The sequence below is a fragment of the Acomys russatus genome, chromosome 22, assembly GCF_903995435.1.
Source record: "Acomys russatus chromosome 22, mAcoRus1.1, whole genome shotgun sequence".
In the NCBI taxonomy this organism is placed as follows: Eukaryota; Metazoa; Chordata; class Mammalia; order Rodentia; family Muridae; genus Acomys; species Acomys russatus.
In genome coordinates, this window is record NC_067158.1 from 7,999,959 (window position 1) to 8,020,012 (window position 20,054).

General features: G+C 39.5%; 1 protein-coding gene across 14 annotated transcripts in view; it reads left to right on the top strand.

Annotated features, from left to right (window-relative positions):
• Ehbp1 (EH domain binding protein 1) overlaps positions 1–20,054 on the top strand; it is a 257,309-nt gene that overhangs the window by 103,761 nt on the left and 133,494 nt on the right. For 10 of the 14 annotated variants that reach the window (XM_051165325.1, XM_051165324.1, XM_051165329.1 and 7 more), the window contains exons 8-10: positions 13,957–14,061; positions 14,658–14,780; positions 19,683–19,845. In XM_051165325.1, coding sequence (XP_051021282.1) covers positions 13,957–14,061; positions 14,658–14,780; positions 19,683–19,845 — 391 coding nt within the window. The remainder of the gene's footprint in view (positions 1–13,956; positions 14,062–14,657; positions 14,781–19,682; positions 19,846–20,054) is intronic. The other 4 variants (XM_051165331.1, XM_051165335.1, XM_051165337.1 and 1 more) reach the window with 1 other exon arrangement.

Genomic DNA, 20,054 nt, shown 5'->3' on the forward strand with positions numbered 1-20,054 from the left:
AATCAGAGGAGAGGTTGTGGTTTTCTCCTCACTCCTCTGTGGTCCCCAGTGATTAGATCCAGGTTGTCAGGCATGCTGGCAGCTACTCTCATCCTCTGAGCCATCTCATTGGTCTTCATATGGATTTTAAGATTTCTATCAAGAATGGTTGTAGAGTTGTGATAAGGATTGCATCGAGTCACTAGATTGAGGGAACAATCATTTTACAATATTAATTTTTCCGCTGTGTGAGCATAGGCGATCATTCCATCTTCTAGTGTCTAACTCAAGTTTCTTTTTCAGTGTTTACATTTTACACTGTAGGAGGTCTTTCACTTCCTTGCTTAGGTTCATCCAAAGGCTGATTTTTTTGGGGGGTGGGGTGAGGTTGTGAATAGGATTGTTTTCCTGATTTCTTTCTTTCTTTCTTTCTTTTTTTTTTTTTCATTTTAAAATTTATTGTAATTTATTTATATTACATCCCGATTGTTACTCCCTCGCTGTGCCTTCCTGTTCCCACTCTCCCTCCCTCTTTCGCCCTATTCACCTCCCCTAGACCTCTGAGGGGGCAGGGGGTGGGGTGGGGAGGTACGGCTCCTGACCACAGCCGATCAGGGCTCACCTTGATAGCCTGCATCTGATTTCTTTCTTAATACTTTTATTACTAGTCTATAGGAAGGCTACTGATTTTTGTATCTTACTTTTGGGTGCTGGAGAGATGGGTTAGCACTGACTCTGTTATAGAGGACCTGGGTTCGGTCCTCAGCGTCTACATTTTGGCTCACAGCCGTCTGTAACTCCAGGCGCAGGGCATCCAACTTTATCTTCTTGCCTCCGTTGGCGTCACGCACACACACGGCACAATACATGTAGGCAAAACACCCACACATACAAAATAAATCATTTTTTAATTTAATTTTTAATGTTACTTTCGTGTCTTAGCAATTTTCAAATAAAAGCAGATCTGCGCTCTGGGTGGACTCTGCATGGACTCCTGTCATCTGCAAATAATAACCCTAATAACCTTCCTTTCCTAGCTGTACCCCTCTGTTTCTCTCTTTTGTCTTATGTTCTAGCTAAGACTTAAAGCACTATCCTGAATAAGTGTGACTAGAGAGAGTGCACACTTTTGTCTTGCTCCTGATTTTAGTGAAAATGCTTAGTTTTCTCCTTTTTAGCACAATGTTGACTCTACGTTTATCCTGCCATATGTACTTTTTATTATATTGAGTTTTTTCCCCCTCTGTTCCTAGTTTTTTTCATAGTTTTTATCATGAAGGAATGTTGAAATTGCCAAAGGCCTTTTCAGCACCTGTTGAAATATGATCATGTGATTTCTGTTCTTGAGTCCTGTTTATGTAATGTGTTACATTTGTTGGTTTGTGTATGTTGAAAACATCCCTCTGTCTCTGGAATGAAACTACCTTGATCATGGTGATCTTTTTCATGTGTTTTTGAATTTAAGGTTTTCAAAATTTTGAGAAAATTGTATCTCTGTTCATTAAGGAGATCGATTTGTAAATTTCTTTTTTCATTATGTTTTCTTCTCTCTAATTTTAACATAACATTATAAAATGTGTTTGGCGGTCTTCCTGAGCCAGTTTTTTCATCGATTATATTGTTTTTTACATTTCTGTTCATTAACATCTGCTTTTTTTTTTTTTTTTTAGAAAATTACATTTATGTGCTTGTGCGTGTGTGTGTGTGTGTGTGTGTGTGTGTGTTTGCGTGTCAGAGAACAAATTGCAGGAGTCGGCTCTCCTACTGTGGTGGCAAGCCCCTTTACTTGATCTGTCATCTCACTAATCTGCCTTGTTCTTAATTATTTCTTTTCATCTACTTCAGTTTGGTTTGACCTGTTCTTGTTTTCTCAGGGACTTGAATGCATCATTAATTATTTATTTAAAAGTTATTTTTTAAATGTGGGCTCTTATGATTATGCACTCCTCTCAAGATTGCTTTCCTTATGTCCTACAGGGTGTGGTATGTTTTGTCTTTATGTCCATTCAGTTTAAGAATTTTTAAATTTTCTTTTCTATTTCTTCAGTGGACCATCTATCGTTCAGTGTGTTGTTTTCTCTCCATTAGTTTGTGGTTTCTGTGACTTTCTTGCTGTAGATTCTAGCTTTATTTCATTGTGGTCAGATAGAATACAAAGAGCTACTTTCATTTATATTTTTTAAGACTTGCTTTTGTCCTAATATATGATCTATTTTAGAGAAAGTTTAGAGCCACTGAGAAGAATGCAAAAATACTGCAATATTTGTGTGGAATGGTCTCTAGAAACCTGTTAAGTCCATTTGTCTGTGATATTATTTAACTGGTGACTTTTCTCAATGAGAGTGGGGTGTTGAAATCATCCAACTTCATTGTGTTAGAGTTAATCTGTAACTTTGTGTCTTAGATTGTTTTTAGCAATTTGGGCATACCTATTTCTGTTACATACATATTTAGCTATAATATCCTCTTTATGAATTTTTTTATAATCAGTATAAAGTGATCTTTACCCCTCCAGATTTTGTTTGAGGTCTATTTTGTAAATATCATCAGATATATGGCTATAAGCAAATACTAGATTTGTTATACCAGAGTGTTTCATATTTCCCTTAGCTATAACACCCTTTTCTGTCCTTTGACTCTAAGACAATGTATTTCTTTCAAAGCAAGGTGTGTTTGTGTTTCTTGGAGGCTACTTTTAAAATTCAGTCTGCTACTCTGTCTTTTCACTAGAGTTCAAGATCATTAATATTCATAGTTATTAATGAAAGATAAGCATTAGGTCCTGTCATCTTGTGTAGCTCTTAGCAATGTTGTGCACACTAAGAATCAGTGAGAAGTAGTTCTGCCAGAGTTGTCAGCTTTCTGAGTTCTGTTCAGATCTGATTCACAATTTCTTTTCTAGTCTCACAGTATTTTTGTTTGTCTGGTTTTGCTATTTAGTCTCTTGTCTTTTGGTCTTAGTTTACGAGGGTCTCTAGTTATGGCACTGAGGCCACAAGAGAAGTCCTTTTGATGTGCTGTCTTGCTCCTGTTCTGAAGGTTGTCAGTGCCACAGGGAAGAGACTGCCCCAGGCTTCTGCTGCGGTTGCTTCTGCCTTGCGTATGGTTCCCCTGCGCCCCCGCTGTTGATAGTGTCTGTTGCTTTTCTGATAGCTGTTTTTTTCAGCTTTCCCAGCTTATTTCATGGAGAGATTCTTCCCAACCTCATCTCCTGGAGGGGCACTTTTTTTGTAGTTGTTTTTAATTAGCATATATTAATTATGTAAAACAATTGGTTCAAATTATGAGATTGAACATATAATACACAACTTTCCCTGAAGAAATACACTGCTAACAGTTATTTTACTTATATCTTAAATTGCCATCTAAAGAGTAGCCATTTAATTGGTAATTGCTTACAGCAAGTGGCTTTTGCATTAGTAGTAATTGACAAAACTAATCTTCTACAATTACATAAAGTCTTCGCTGGAAGGTTAATCCATGGTATATATATTTGGACTAATCAAAAAAAAAAAAATCTCTGTTCTGTTTGAGATAGGCTCCCCTACTAGCTGAAAACATTTTGGGACTGGCTCTCAAACAAGAATCTTTATTGAAATGGTAGGTGACAATATATCTATACAAATGCAAATATCAGTGGCTGGACTGAATGATTTTTACCTACAGTAGAAAAATTCCTGAAATATAGCATAAGTAATAGACCTTGCAAAGAGAGACAAAGCTTTTTAATGAAAGGTTTAGTCAGTCCTAGAAATTATAATCAAACATGAGAGAATCTGCAAAAAAGAACATTTAGTTTTTATCTGTTTACTTGTTTTTTTGTTGTTGCTTGATTGCTGTCTATGATGTCTAGGGATTAAATTTCAGTTCTGCCACATGTTAGGAAAGCCTGATCCTCACCGCTAGCCCCCTTGTTAAATTTGTAAGTACACACAAAACACAAAACAGGAAGAAGGAAGGAAAAGCATCTGGATAAATGACAAGATCCTATTTAGCAAACATGAAGAAAATAAAGGCCAACTAAAACATTTCATATGAAACAGTATTGAAGAAACTCAAAATTTACAAAGAGCATTGATAAGCTTGTTGAAAAGGTCATCATGTAGTCTGTTTAGATGTTCAGACTCACATGGCCGAAACAGACCCAACCCAGCCTCGGATTGACTTGAAAGGATATTACATAGAAAACAGTAAATCATTCCTTTCTATTCTTTGCCTTCTACCAACCAGTGACAATTTGGGTGCAAAGAGACAAGATTCACATAGCAGCAGATTTGTGGCTTTTCATTTGCTTTTTCCTAAAATTCCTTGTGCTGCACAAGAACTGTTGTTTTTTTCCAGTAGTTTGGAAGTGCACCTCACAGAGTCCACAGAAAGGGCGTGCCCAGTTCCCCGCACCAGAGACGCACAGAGCTGCGGTCTACACAGAGTCTTGCCGTCCATATGCAGCACACCAAGCAGGATTCATTTTTACCATCAGCAGTGTTGCCTGGGGTTTGCTAATCCATAGTTGATAAAGTTAATTTGGGACAAGGAAGAGAGAATGACATATTGGCTACCTTCAGGGGAAAGACTCTTAACAGTACAGATGGTAGCAGAGGAGATGCCACTTACAGATTTGAAGCTCTAGAGTTGATAATGGTATGACTCAGGCTTATGAGATTAAATGGCCTACTTCCCAGGACTCTGAGTAAGGATAAGTAGGTCTCTCACCTTTGGTTAGAAAGTTCCTTAGAATCCACATGAGACTCTGGTCAGAGAATACATCCATTAATTTGCTTATTTCTACCTGAGCATCTACCAACAGTGCCCAGGTTGTTCAGATACATAATCATTTCTGTGCAATCAGTAACAGGAAAAAAAATTAAATTCCCATGTATTTTGGAAGTTCATTCAAAGGGTAAGGAGTTTTAGAGCCCCAAACCTGTAATATGGTTATTAATGTTGGAGGGTAAAGATAGAAACAGAGAAACGGGGGCAATTCTGACTTCTTGAGCCAGAAATTAATAGGTACAACTCACTATAAAGGAAGTTGGAAGGCGGGGCATAAAAAGTGGTAGAGTGTTCTGAACATTGGCTAGATCTGGGAAGGGGTTTAAAGTTTACCGCCTGTATTGTCCTTGGCTGGTGCCTTAGTTTGAGCGGGACCCCTGGGCCCAAATCTGCCTATCATAATGTTCTACTTGTAGGTTTCTAGGACCCTCTGGATCCTTCTACTTTGCTATTCTCCCATGCTTCTCTCATCTAGAGTCCCAATAGGATGTCCTCCCCTCTGTCCCAGTTTCCTGGTATGTGAAGGCTTTCGTGAGACATATCCCTTGGGCTAGTATGCAGATATAAGTGAGTATATACCATTTAAGTCTTTCTGCTTCTGGGTTAACTCACTCATTATGCTAATTTCTAACTCAATCCATTTATCCAATAATTTCGGGAATTCCTTGTTTTTAATAGCTGAGTAGTATTCCATAGTGTATATGTACCACAGTTTCTTTATCCATTCTTCTACTGAGGGACACTTAGGCTGTTTCCATGTTCTGGCTATTATGAATAAGGCTGCTATGAACATGGTTGAGCAAATTTTCTTGTTGTGTGCTGGAGCATCTTCTGGGTATATTCCAAGGAGAGGAATAGCTAGTTGAGTGGAGAGTGGGGTATGACTTTCACACAAACTCTGGTGCCTCACATTTGACCATGTCCTCTGGAGGGGGAGACCTGGTGGCACTCAGAGGAAGGACAGCAGGTTACCAAGAAGAGACTTGATACCCTATGAGCATATACAGGGGGAGGTAATCCCCCTCAGGAACAGTCATAGGGGAGGGGAATAAGGGGAAAATGGGAGGGAGGGAAGAATGGGAGGATACAAGGGATGGGATAACCATTGAGCTGTAACAAGAATAAATTAATAAAAAAAAAAAAAGAAAGAAAAGAAAAGTGGTAGAGGTTCTAGACTAATTCCCCCAAACTCAAACTACATGCATCACTTTGAAAAATCAACACAAAGGGGTTGGAAATCCTACGAGGAGACAGGAGCAGGACTCTCTCCACTGTCTGGAAGCCACAAGTTCCTTCCAGCTTCTGTCACACTCAGTCTCCAGCTCTACCTGACTTGCCTAGTGATGACTGAACGATTAGCTTCTCATCCCTAGCGTGCGGAGAAGAGTCACTAACGCTGAGAACCTGCTTAACAGGGTGAGATAGAAGGGAGAATTCGAGAAGCTAGACCCTAGGCGTTGGAGAAGAGCTTGTCGACACTAATCCAAGTATCAGTATGGTTTCTCCAGGAGGGTATTCTAGTAATTCAAAGTTTGTTGAACCATGTTTACAAAATAAAGAAAAACATCATATACATATATTCATCTTGACAAATGCAGAAAGGAGTGCTTGACAAAGTGAGCAGGTTTCTCAGCCAAGTTATAACAGTGTGGTGTTCTTCACTTTGATTTAGGGAACGCTGACCCCCTTGACTGGAACTGAGGCACCCATGTTTACACTCACTACTTCTGTGTGTCACCTCATATTAGAATACCTATATGCTGAGATTAGTATAGAAACAGCTATGTAGTTTTACATACAAACAATGAACATATGGAAACTAACATAGTAACTCCATGTAAAGCAAGTTTAAAAAGAAATAATCATGGGTGGGGGTAGTGTTGGTCATGGTGGTGGGCGGGGTAGTGTTGGTCATGGTGGTGGGTGGGTGGGTGGGGGGATGGGAAGTGGTGATAGTGGTGGGGATGATGATGGTGGGGGGAGGATGAGGTGGGGGTGGGGAGGTGGGAGAGGGGGTGGGGAGTGGCGATGGAGGTAACGGGAGAGGGTGCTGGTGCTAGTTGGGTGGTGTATGCATTTAATCCCAGCACTTGGGAAGCAGAGTTCAAAGCCAGCCTGGTCTAAAGAGTGAGCTCCGGGACACCCAGGGCTACACAGAGAAACCCTGTCTTGACTCTACTCCTCCCCCCCCCCAATCCATGCATTATGTAGAAAGGTAAAAAACCTGTATAGCAGTTTAATACTGTATTGAAGATAAAAAAAAAAAATAAAATAAAAAAAGCTTTACTAAATGGAGAGATAGTTCTAAATTCATAGATTTGAAAACTCAAAATTGTTACTTCCCCTTAAATCAACCTATAGATTCAAGTTCAGTTATAATCCTAACAGGTCTTAAAACCAACCCCACATTTTAAAAGTTGATTTTAAAATATACTAAAAGTAACCAAACAAAGAAACAAAAACAACAAACAAACCCTGGGAACACACAAATGGGGAGAAATGAAACGTATTAATAGTAATACTAACACCACCAACTTCAAGATTTGCTGTAGAGATAGCATAGTGTTGCCATATATCAGGTAAACAGATGAGCAGGATTCGAGAGCTGTACCTACCAGTCAGCCGTGTCACTGCAGGGATGAGCAGCCAGTGCTTTGTGCAGTGTACCATGTCGCTAAGATGTGGCATTGGTAAGTCAGGTCTTTTAAGAAAGTTTTGAATATACAATGACTTTACGGGAATTTAAACTCACTGGAAGTCAAGGAACTATTTCTAATAGCCATGAAATAAATTTTAAAAAATTAATGAAGTAGATTTTTCTGAAAATAAAAACTTATTATGTAGATGATTAAGAAAATGAAGGAGTGATTCCTAGGTTAGAAAACAGTGGTCAAGCCTGAAATAGCAGCCCTGGCCTCCAGTTCCAGCACTGGGGAGGTAGAGGCAAGAGCATCCAGAGCTCAGAGCTGTTCTCAGCTACACAGCAAGTCTGAGGGCAGTCTCTGCTGCATGGCCTTTGTCTGAAGAAACAGCAAAATGAAAACAGCAGTAGCTACACAGTATGTAATACAGGCCTCATTTCTAAGATAGGGCAATTTTAAATTTCCATATAAAATATGTGGATTATATATCTTTCCTCTGTTCCCACAGGGCGTCGTCACCTGGGGTGTGGTTGGTGCCCCCAGCACAGATTTTCCCCTCTCCTGGAAGCTATCAATTGCCAAGCGAGGCTCAGTTAGGGATAAGACTTGGTTTCCATTTCCCCTTTTCTATTCTGGGATTTCATCTGGCTTGAACTGGTACAGGCTCTGTGCTTACTGTCATAGACTGTGGGTTCATACGTGCATCTGCCTGTTGTGTCTGGGAAATGCCGCCTCACCGCCTCTACGTACATAGTTTGCTGAGTCTTGAGGGAAGGGATGCAGTAAAGGCTTCCCAGCTAGCATAGAGTGCTGGAGAGCCTCTCACTCTCTGTGCATTGCCCAGTTGTAGGTCTCTCTGTTATTAATTTTCCTCTACTTCAGGAAGCTTCTCTGATGAGGATGGAATGCTGCACTGATCTGAGTATAGCAATATGTTATTAGGAGTCATTTTATTGCTGTGCTCCCTTAGGAGAAAAATAGTAGATTTTATCTGTGTATTTTTAAGTTTATAGCCTCATTAACTGTATCAAATATAGGTCCCATCTCATGGAGCAGGCCTGAAGTCCAAAAAGATTGTTGGTTATTCCTATATTATTTGAACCATTGTTGCATCAGTGAGTGTATCTTCCAGGCAGGTTACTATTACAGCTCACAGGGTTTGTAGCTGGTTAATATTACCTTTCTCCTCTGGTCGCATGTGTAGCAACGTCCAGCACAATGAATGCTAGCCAACAGGAGTGAAGCTTCTAGACAACACCAGGCTAGTTCTCGTTTCTTAATGACATAATTGTGACAGTTATAATTTATATTGGTGAGAGCCAGGCACAGTGGCATATATATGCAGTCTTAACACCATGGAGCGGTGGCAAGATCACTGCAAATTCAAGGCAAGTCTGGCCTATATAGCGAGACCCTGACTTCAAGCCATACAGACACACACAGACACACACAGACACACACAGACATGTGCCGGCTCAGAGTAGCGTCAAGGAGGAAGATGAAAGGTGTGTGTGTGGGTAGGTGGGGGTGGGGGTGGGGGGAAGGAATGCAGCTTAGAGTTAGTTGAATGGTAAGGATGGATGAAAAATTACAGAATTCTGGGGCTGGAGAGAAGGGTTGGCAGTTAAGAGCACTTGTTTAATACTTCAGAGGACTCAAGTTTAGTCTGTAGCACTCAAGTTGGGCAGCAATTCATAGCAACCTGTGACTCCAGCCCTACTGTATTTAATACACTCTCCTGGGTTCTACGAGGACACACACACACACACACACACACACACACACACACACACACACACACACACACACTTAAAAAAAATCACAGACGCCTATGTTTTTAATATGTGCTGTTTATGAGACTTGGGTAGAAAGATTGGCCAAACAAACATGGAATAGTATTTGAGGGTGGGGGAGCGCTTAATCATGCCTATGAGCTGTTGAAGGGAACAGTTTGGGGCTTATTGAAAACCTAAGGAGAATGAATGCTCAATAGCTGTTTGTCTACTTGAGGCAGCCTCTGCCTTCCGTCTCCATTATGATTTGCTGCTATTTGGAAAGAGCATTACTAAACCTGTTAGATGTATCCATAAATCAAATGTTTACAGGCTTAAGCCTTTGAGGAAAGTGACATCTTTTTGACCTTGATCTTTGCCAGGAAGTTGAAGTGTTACTATTTTGGGCTATCTTAAAATATGATATATTGCTACTAAATCTAGTTATCCTTAAAAGAATGAGGGTGATGCAAGTGTGTCAGGTTGCGCTAGCTCTAGGCAGTTTATCTTTTTCCTTTAACTTACCCTACAGGCTTTCTTAAAAGGAAGCAGCCACCTGCTCTTCACGCTGCCTTCCCATTCCCCCTTTTTTCAATGTGATAATCTGTCGGTCAATTTCTATCTTCTTTTAACTTCTCACAGTAAAGAAAAGTCGCAAATGACTTGACCCCTTGCTTCGATTGCCTGCCCCTAATTTAATTTCCCTTAGTTGCACCAGTGTGGAGCAGTCAAGACCAGGAAGTACACCTCCACAAGTGCTTTCTCTGTGAGTTCATCACACATAGCATTGTTAATATTTCCCAAGCATGCACAGTCACCAAATCTTATTGGAGTTTTTAACTTTTTCCGATTAAAGGGAAAATTAATTTGGTGATTTGGAAGAAACAGAAAAGTACTCTTCCAGAAGGAAAGCCATGTAACAAAACTAGAAACGTCAGGCTCCATACCCACATCGCAGCTGACAGCTGAAATATTTTCATAGGAAGTGTCACAACTGTTCCTAGTTAAGTAGCTCCGGTCACAGTGCTAGAGCTACTCTCTGCAGCCACCCCAAAACACCAGCTGGTTTGTCAAGTGCCCATTGTATCTTGCCATGGCTGCCCCCAGCTCTCAGAGCAAAGTTCACATGTCTCAGTTGCAACACAACTGAGGACTGTTCATGATCGAGCAATTGCCAGCCTCATCACATCTCTACCCCTGACGTAAGCCACATATGTCAAGTTCCCTTTGCCTCCTTTTATGCTCATGGAATGTCCTCCATTGTTATTGTTGTTGTTGTTGATGATGATGGTGATGGTGATGATGATGATGATATCTTTTAGTCTGTGTTAGCTCACCTGCAAGTAAAACTCCAGGAGGCAGTCTGACCTGGACTGCTTCTTCTGTTACATTGAGTGTTCAGTGTGGCCTCTTTCATAGCATTCATCATGTCCGTAGCACTGCTTTACTCGAAGTCTGTCCCTAAAGCATAAAGGTATGTAGAGCAGCACTAGCTCAGGTACATAGAGCAGCACTAGCTCAGGTACATAGATAGAGCAGCACTAGCTCAGGTACATAGATAGAGCAGCACTAGCTCAGGTACATAGATAGAGCAGCACTAGCTCAGGTACATAGATAGAGCAGCACTAGCTCAGGTACATAGAGCAGCACTAGCTCAGGTACATAGATAGAGCAGCACTAGCTCAGGTACATAGATAGAGCAGCACTAGCTCAGGCACATAGATAGAGCAGCACTAGCTCAGGTACATAGAGCAGCACTAGCTCAGGTACATAGATAGAGCAGCACTAGCTCAGGTACATAGATAGAGCAGCACTAGCTCAGGCACATAGATAGAGCAGCACTAGCTCAGGTACATAGATAGAGCAGCACTAGCTCAGGTACATAGAGCAGCACTAGCTCAGGTACATAGAGCAGCACTAGCTCAGGTACATAGAGCAGCACTAGCTCAGGTACATAGATAGAGCAGCACTAGCTCAGGTACATAGAGCAGCACTAGCTCAGGTACATAGAGCAGCACTAGCTCAGGTACATAGATAGAGCAGCACTAGCTCAGGTACATAGAGCAGCACTAGCTCAGGTACATAGATAGAGCAGCACTAGCTCAGGTACATAGATAGAGCAGCACTAGCTCAGGCACATAGATAGAGCAGCACTAGCTCAGGTACATAGGCATTTAATAAATAGGTGATAGATAATAAATAGTCCTCTTTGAAGACTTAGAAATTTTTGATTAACATTTATGTTGCACATAAGGAATATTGGTATAGATAGTCATGTTTACCTCTTCATTCCATTAATATGAAAAAAAAAATCCTTGAAACAAAAGTTTTAGGAATGAAGTGAGGATTTATTTCAGTTTTGGATAAATCCATGAGACCAGGAAGGACAGGATGATTTGTCATCAGTGAAAAGAATAGAAAAAAAAATAATTGCTTTGGGTAGTTAGTGAAGAAATAGTCACCGTGGGTTTTAAATATTACCAAAGACATGCTGAGAGGGAGGAAATATTTGAAAGATTTAGAAAAATTATAATGTAAATAATAGTTTCCTGGAAGGCTTACTTTGGTGATATTTGAATATATTATACTTAAAACTCCAAGGGACATCTTTATGTAGTAAACACGTAGCAACGCGTCTTCAGGGTTTTACTGCTATCTTAAAGATTCTTAATTAGCGGTGGATTTATGTTCTTTAAGATTAGATTTGTAAACGTAGAATAACTTAAAATGCCTAAGCTACATAAAGAAAACTTTAAGTTTTTGAGTATTATTTAAAAATCTTCAACCAAGTAATTGCACACTTGGAAGTGTAGGCAAATAAGCAACACTGATGTACAAGACGGACCACGCACATTAGCACTGTCAGCACAGGCTGTTAGTGTGTAAACCTTTCTGCCTAATGCAGCTTAGCTGTTGGCATTGTTTCCTCGTTGCTCATTTTTTCAAAGTTAAAATACATCATTTGCAGAATTTTAAAAATTATACAACTAGTCATAAATAAAAAAAACTTAGAAGTGAGGAGTAAATACTTTGACATTGCGAGTCCTCCAAGTCATTCTGCTTTCAAAAAAACTCCTAAGTTTTTTACAAAACTTTCCTACTGAATGTAAAGCCATGATCCCAGTGGGCTGAAGAGATGGCTGCGTGCTTTCGGACAGATGGTCCTTTTCCAGGGATTTGAGTTCCTCCCCAGCACCCACATGGAGAGGCCCACGACCGCAGAGCCCAGACCCAGGGGATCTGACACTTTCTTCTGGATTTTGTGGCCTTTTGCACTAACCTGTGCACATGCTCACACAGATACACACATATACACACGATTAAATCAAAATAGTGTTCAATTTCTTTCCTTTAATGTTTTTAGCACAGTAAGGGCTAGAGAGATGACTAAGCGGGGAAGGGAGCTTGCTGCCACGCTCAGGAACTTAGTTTAGTTCTGAGGACCCTCATGACAGGAGAAGAGAGCCAACTTCTGCAATTTGTCCCTTACCTCTACCAGACATGCTATGACACATTCATCCACCCTGCCACCGTAAAATAAAGAAATGTAACAAAGGTTTTTAAAAAAGGATTATTAAAGAAAGCATTTTCCAGTCAGACACAGGTTTGCCTCTTCACCACTCTTCAGAAAGTGGCAGAGTGGAGTTGGGTTTAATTTTGTTCATTCCATGTTTTCAGTGGTTGACTTTTACTAACTAAAGCAGTTTTACTCACACAAAGTATATTTTCTCGTTTGGATATAGGGAATTGATAAGCCTATTGTTTTTTAAATATGATTTTTTTCAAACATAACATTTCTGAAAGCCCAATATTTTGGTAGTTACTTATTAAGTATGTTTCAATATTATTTATTAGTGTCTTTGTAGAATGTAAATTCTGTGGGGACAATACCACGTGTGTTTCTCTTTATCCTTGTGTCCCAAGAAGAAGCTTTGACACAGATTGACAAATAGTAATCTGTTCAAAAAATTCAGTGTATGAAGGCAAGCCTCTCGCAAACACTTTTTGATGTGGTTCAGATGGAATTTATTGCTTATTTAGATTTATAGTGCTAAAGAACAGAGGTATTGATATTAAATCGAAACTACTATAATTCCTGTTTTCTTCATTTCCCACAAAATGGTCTGGATCTGTCTAGTCTATCTTCGTATATAACATTTTCCTAGGCCTGGCTTTGGAAATGCTGAGCACTAAGCAGGGGACCCTAGGGAGGCCTTTTTATTTAGTTTATGATTTATGTATAAAAGCAACTTTCATATACAAGTAAGTTCTGTGGTTTTCTTCTTTATCTTTGTCTTCAGACTGTCTCTTATGGGGTAAGTAGTGTGCTTCAGAAGGAGAAAAGAGCCACTTCCTGCTTTTAGTCCTTCCTTGCTAATTTTTAACATAATAAACACAAAGAATTACTTTGTACTTTATTCATAGAGAGATAGTCTTAAAATCTTTGGTGTAAATTAAGAATTTTCCAAGACAAATAGCGAATGACTCTGAAGATGTTCATTGCTGCTTCTAAGAGTTGCTGAAGTCCAGTACTGACCTGTTAGATTACTTATTGTGAATGTTTCGTGTCTGTTAACATAGTGAGTACGCTACTAATAAAACTGTTCATAGTAAAATGATTATAGTAATGTCTAGTTATTTATCTTTGTTATGGTTTATCAAAGTAACGCTTCTGAATGCTTCTTGATTAATCAGATGTCTCCTTTCTGGTTTTGATAACAGCATGCCTCTGCTGCTCCTTACTCACGTGACCTGACCTTACGTTTGTCTTGACTGGTCTCTGTTTACAGAAATTGTAAACCAGTTGAATGCTCTGAGCAGCTTAGATGAAGATCAAGATGACTGCATAAAGCAAGCAAATATGCCTTCAGCTAAATCAGCCAGTTCCTCTGAAGGTCCAAAGCTCTCCTCCCCCTGCTTCCGACTGCCTGTGTTCACTGTGACTTGCTACGTTCTCACTTCTGTCTGCCTAGCTGTCAGTTTTGTCATTGTGTAATTCCTTGGATGTTCTCTTTGGTAATTTGTAGTGCACCAGCAGGCAACAAGATAGCAGACCTTATGGTTAACAAGTTTGTTAGCAAATTTCTTGGTATGAGTTAATCTGAATCATCTTCTGAGTATTCTTAATCATATAGCGTGCTACTTCTTTATTGAGCTTACTATTATAATACACTCTTTAGGATATTTGTGTCTATATTTCTCTACAAGTCTAGTCAGCACTGAAAAATCAAGTTTAGTTGACATAGAAAGTTTCTTTACTATAGTTCATTATCTGATGCAATTCCCATGTTAAATATGTCCCTTATGGTTTATTTTCAAATGTTGGTGTACTACAAAGTACTCAAATGACATTCTGCCACCCATAAAATACTGTCTTATTATTTGCAGGTGTTATTTATGTGAATTTTAATATTTTGACATGTCTCATGAATTGCCAAAACTCATAATTGATAATAACTGGGATGAGCTTTACACATGCATTTATTTTCAGAACTTATCAACACACTTAACTTTTTGGATGACACACCAAAGGACTTGGCCACTGTGAATACAAATCCATTCGATGAACCAGATGTAACAGAATTCAATCCATTTGGAGATCCAGACTCAGAAGGTAACATGTGTGTCTACACTCTTATTTTGCAATAAAGTGCCTCCTAGTGACCTATTGCTATAGATCAGTGCATTGCTTAACCCCTATCAGAGAAGCTTCTTTTTGTAGCAAATGATAATTAATACAGACATTCACAAAAAGTCCTTGTATAGTTGCCTTTTCTTGAGCAGGGAGGGCATAATTTTTTTCTCAAAAAGCAATTGTTATTTAAAATATTACTGCATTTAATACCACTTGCAGTTGATATTATTATTATTATTATTATTATTATTATTATTATTATTATTATTATTATTATTATTATTATTATTATGGCTTTTCGAGACAGGGTTTCTCTGTGTAGCCTTGGCTATCTTGGGCTTGCTTTGTAGACCAGGCTGGCCTCGAACTCAGTGATCCGCCTGCCTCTGCCTCCCGAGTGCTGGGATTAAAGGCGTGCGCCACCATGCCCAGCACAGTTGATCATTTATTAATCCCTTTTATCACTTTGATGAAAAAAGATAGTAAAGGTCTAATATTGAGATAGCACTATTTTACCTGTAGTTGTTCTAAACCTGCCTTCCCAGGCACAGCAGTAAAGCCGCACCGTGGGACAGACTGATGCTGGTGAGGTAGAGGAGGGAGCTTTCCTCTCCTCTCATGTCCAGCTACTTGCAGCTGCATGTGTCGGGCTGAGTGTCACAGTCAGTAGTGACAGTGAGTGACAGTAAGTGTGTGGTAGCATGGAGCAGAGAAGGGAGAACCACTTAGGCACACACGCAAGCACACGCCTACGCCCATGCACACGCATACTCCTGTTTCGTAAGGAATAAATCCAAAAGTTTTCCCCTTAAATCATATTTCTTACCAAGTCATTTTAAACTCTTAATGCTTGAGTAAGGGCTGTTGAAGGAGTGAAACTGCTGTTTAATTAAACTCCTTGCTCAGAGTAAACGCAAGAATGATTAACTACTGTTTACATCTTTCGGACTGCTCTTATGCAATCTTTATGAGCTTTAAGTAATTTTGGACTGACTTTCGGGATGAGAGCCGTTTCAGCTTCAGGAATCACTCCTCCAGGGCAGCCTCATTTTATGATCCTTTCTTTTTCATTGCTTCCTCGCTTCACTCCAAATTAAGTTACTGAGGTTTAATTTTGTTTCTGAGCTATAGATTATGAACATATTTAAGATACTAATAAATGTTAAAGTAAATTTATAGCAAGTCTGAGAGGCAACCACTTTTATATAGATTAGATTGCTAAGGCTCAGCGAACTCCAGTGACCTGAAGTTGAGGGGAATGGTCACATCTTTTGACCGTACATGTTGTTTTCATTATGTATTGCACATTTCTGAGTAAGTATGTTCAAAAATATTATGAAATTGTTTCAAGATGCCAGCATTTGGACTTTTCATTTTAAAATTAAATATGTAACTTTGCTAAATATGTGTGAAGCCACTTTGTGGAAAGAGTAGCCATCTAGAACTGTTATGTGATGTCATGTGAGATTGCTAATTTCTGTTTGGAAATAGTAAGCTAACCTTATTCAAAATTTTTACTTATGTGTATAACATTAATAAAATATATAGAAGCTATTATTCCTTTTACTGCATGCCACTAGAAATTTTAGAATAAGTATTTCCCAAAAATAATTGTTTACCAATTCAAAATTTGTATCCTCAATAAAGAAAAGTGTTTTTTTAAAAGATTTATTTATTATATATACAGTATTCTGCCTGCATGTACACCTGCAGGCCAGAAGAGGGCACCAGATCTCATCATAGATGGCTGTGAGCCACCATGTGGGTACTGGGAATTGAACTTAGGACCTTTGGAAGAGCAAACACTGCTCTTAACCACTGAGCCATCTCTCCAGCCCCCAAGAAAAGTGTTTGATGCAGAAAAATGTATTGTAGCTGTTTAGATATTTTTACAGTTTTAAGTCTCATTCATTCACTCATTCATCCATTCATTCATTCATTTCACTTTTTTAAAAAACCTTTAATGCTTCAGTGACTCATTTAAAAGTCACCGTGTTTGTCACCATGTATGTGAAGGCCCCTGAAGTTCCCCATGGCTGGCTGCTGTCAGTAAATTGTACCCTGTACTGTATACAAAAAAGCATCTCATTCTGTGAGAATTTCATACACTGTATTCCGAGCATATATTCCTGTCCTTCAACTCCTCCCAGGTCATCCCCACCTCCCCACCCACTCAACAGCATGTTCTCTCTGTTAGAAATGCACACACAGGCACCGTGGAGCCCTATGCATGTTGGCGTGCCCACGGCTTTGTTTTTGGTTTTATAGCTGATAAATTTGCTTAGATCAGTTTCTATACTTGTTATCTTGAAAGTAGAAATAAGAATTTGTTTCTATTGACCAGTTTTCCATTGCTTAAGCATTTGTGCTCTGGAATTTGTTAATAAAAAGTTGAAGAAAAAGTTTTCATGTTCTCTTTCCCCATAGAGGATAAAAAATGTTTTCGTTACATTATAATAAAAATATGAATCATGTTAAATATTATGATGATGTTACAAAAGATACCCCATTATTAAAAGCTCTATTATGATTTTATGAATTCTTTCATAATTAGGATTATTTTACTGTTATATACAAAATCTTAGCTCAGAGGGGTTTTGTTTTATTTATTTATTTATTTATTTTTGGTGCAAAGACAAAATAAACTTTCTGGGCTAATCTCTGAAATATAAGTTGTTTGACTATAAATTATAAGAAATTCAAGCCGAGCATGGAGCTTGGTAGGTTGTGGCTACAGTACCAGCTACTTAGGAGGGAGAAGCAAGAGGTGACTTCATCCCAGGAGATTGAGACCAACTTGGCCATTTCAAAAAAAAATAAGTGTTGCTAGAGTGATGGCTCAGCAGTAAAACAGTGACTGCTGCTGAAGAGGGCCTGAGTTCAGCCCCTTCTGTGACTGAAATTCCAGGGCATCTGATCTTCTCTTCTGACCTTCAAGGGCACTGGGCATACAAGTGGTATGTGTGTGCATGTGTGCATGTGTGTGTACATACATACATGCAGGGAAAGTAATCAAATACATAAATCAAAATTATCCTGTAAAGGAGTAGGCCCTGGGGGCAGTGGCTCAGTAGGTAAAATGCTTGCTGTGCAAACAGGGAGACCCGAGTCCAGACCCGAGCACCTGCATAAAAAACTAGGCATGTAATCTCAGTGTTGAGAGGCAGACACAGGCGGAGTTCCGGAAAGCAATTTTTATATATCCTGAACTTTTTAAAAATAATAATTAATTTAAGTTGTTTGATATGTTACTTATAAAGCAATTGTAGCTTTATTTGCTGTGGTTGTGGTAGTGGTAATAGTTAGGGGGAGCAGATGTCAACTAAGATATCTTCAAATGCTTTCCGTCTCATTTTAATTTTTATTTAATTAATTAAATTTATTTGTTGAAACAGATTCTCCAACCTGGAGCTTATAGTCTAGAGTGACAGTCCCTGGGATGTGCCTGTTCCTTCCACCCTCCGCCAGCCCCCGGCGGTTATGTATTCCAATTGCCATGTGGATGCAGGGATCCAGACTCAGGCCGTCTGAGCCTTCAAGACGCTTTTCAGAATTTCAATAATGAATTTCTGTTTCCTGCTATTGTGTATTTTGCTAGAGCTGTCCGGTGTAATTTAAATTACTTTAATACCATATTTCTTTGGCTTGCTCCACTTTTGAATACTCCTATTTCTGTCACCTCAACTGTGTCCCATTTTTTTTTAAATTAAAATTTGAGAGTTTTAAAGCGAATGCAGTGTGGCACGTCTGTGAGGTCACCATCACAATTTAATTCCCCTCTCATGCCCTTTCTCTTCAGAACTGAGGACTGAACCCAGGACTTCATGCTTGCTAGGCAAGCTCTCTGCCACTAAGCTAAGCCGCCCACCCCACCAGCATGATTTTAATACAGCATTTCAACTTGAATCTCCTTATGCTATTCTTGTTGTTTAGGTTCAAGTTTATTGGCTCAAAAAAGTTGAAGTTAGTGCCGGGTATGATACAGCTCAGGGGTAGAATACATGAGGCCTTGGCTTCAGTGCACACTGCTGTCCCATCAGTGACGTGAGTGTGTGTTGTGTGTTGTGTACTGCCCAGGATAGTGCTACCAAGTATCATTTGAAAATATAATCCATCTTTATGTTCTTTGAAAAATCAAGTTAATTGTGCTTCCGTTTGGAGTGGTAAGAGCGTACAGTGAGATAAATATTAATTCTGTACTAGCAAGTAGTTAAAAAGTTCTAAAGTTTATGTACTGTCATTCTAGTATTAGACACTCTGAGGATACTGTCATGAGGAGGGCTGGAAACATGTCTTTGTCTATTTCCTCTCCATCTTATTTTAATAAATAAATAAATAAATTAATTAATTAATGCTGAGAGGTTGAGCATGCACTGTCTTTCAGAGAACCCTCGTTCATGTTGTAGCACCCACCTCAGGGGGCCAACAGTCACTTGCAGCTCCAGTGGTAGAGGCTCTAACTCATGTGCACAAGCCCACATGCACACACACACACACACACACACACACACACACATAAATGCATACCGTAAAATAAAATCAATCCTTTTAAAGCCATGAGATATTAGCACCTAACAAGGCGGTGTTTAAGAGTTCCTTTCCTAAAGAAACCGGCGGAACTCTCACGCTTTATGTTTCATTGAGCTTCAGGGCTCCCCGGTTCTTCAAAAATACATTCTTGTTTCATTATCCACACTCTCTCCACCTCGTAGTTCCTTACTGCAAGACTGCCTGTTATTGAAAACATTAAAAACAGAGGCTGTCACCGGCTGTGAGTTTAACCTGTCTTCTGCTGTTGTCTTACAGCACCAATCCCTGAAACACCTTCGCCTAAAGCAACAGAAGAATCTTTTCATAGTAACAGCTGTAATCCCTTTAAAGGTGTCCAGACTCCACAGTATTTGAACCCATTTGATGAGCCAGAAACTTTTGTCATGATAAAGGATTCTCCGCCCCAGTCTACAAGAAGGAGAAATCTGAGGCCTGTGGACATGAGCAAGTACCTCTATGCCGATAGTCCCAAGGGCGAAGAGGAGCTGGATGAGTAAGTGCGCTTGTTTCAGTCTGTTAGCGTCACAGCCTAGCCTGTATATTACTGTAAGGAAACCCTTCTGAGGTAGAGCTAGGTGAATCAAAATGTTTACACGCATTGTGTGAGTTAGCAGGTTCCTCACCCTGCTACCAGGACTTCCTTCGAGAATACTTTTACAGTAAGATTCCATTTCTGCTTTATTGTGCTTTGTTTTGAGAATT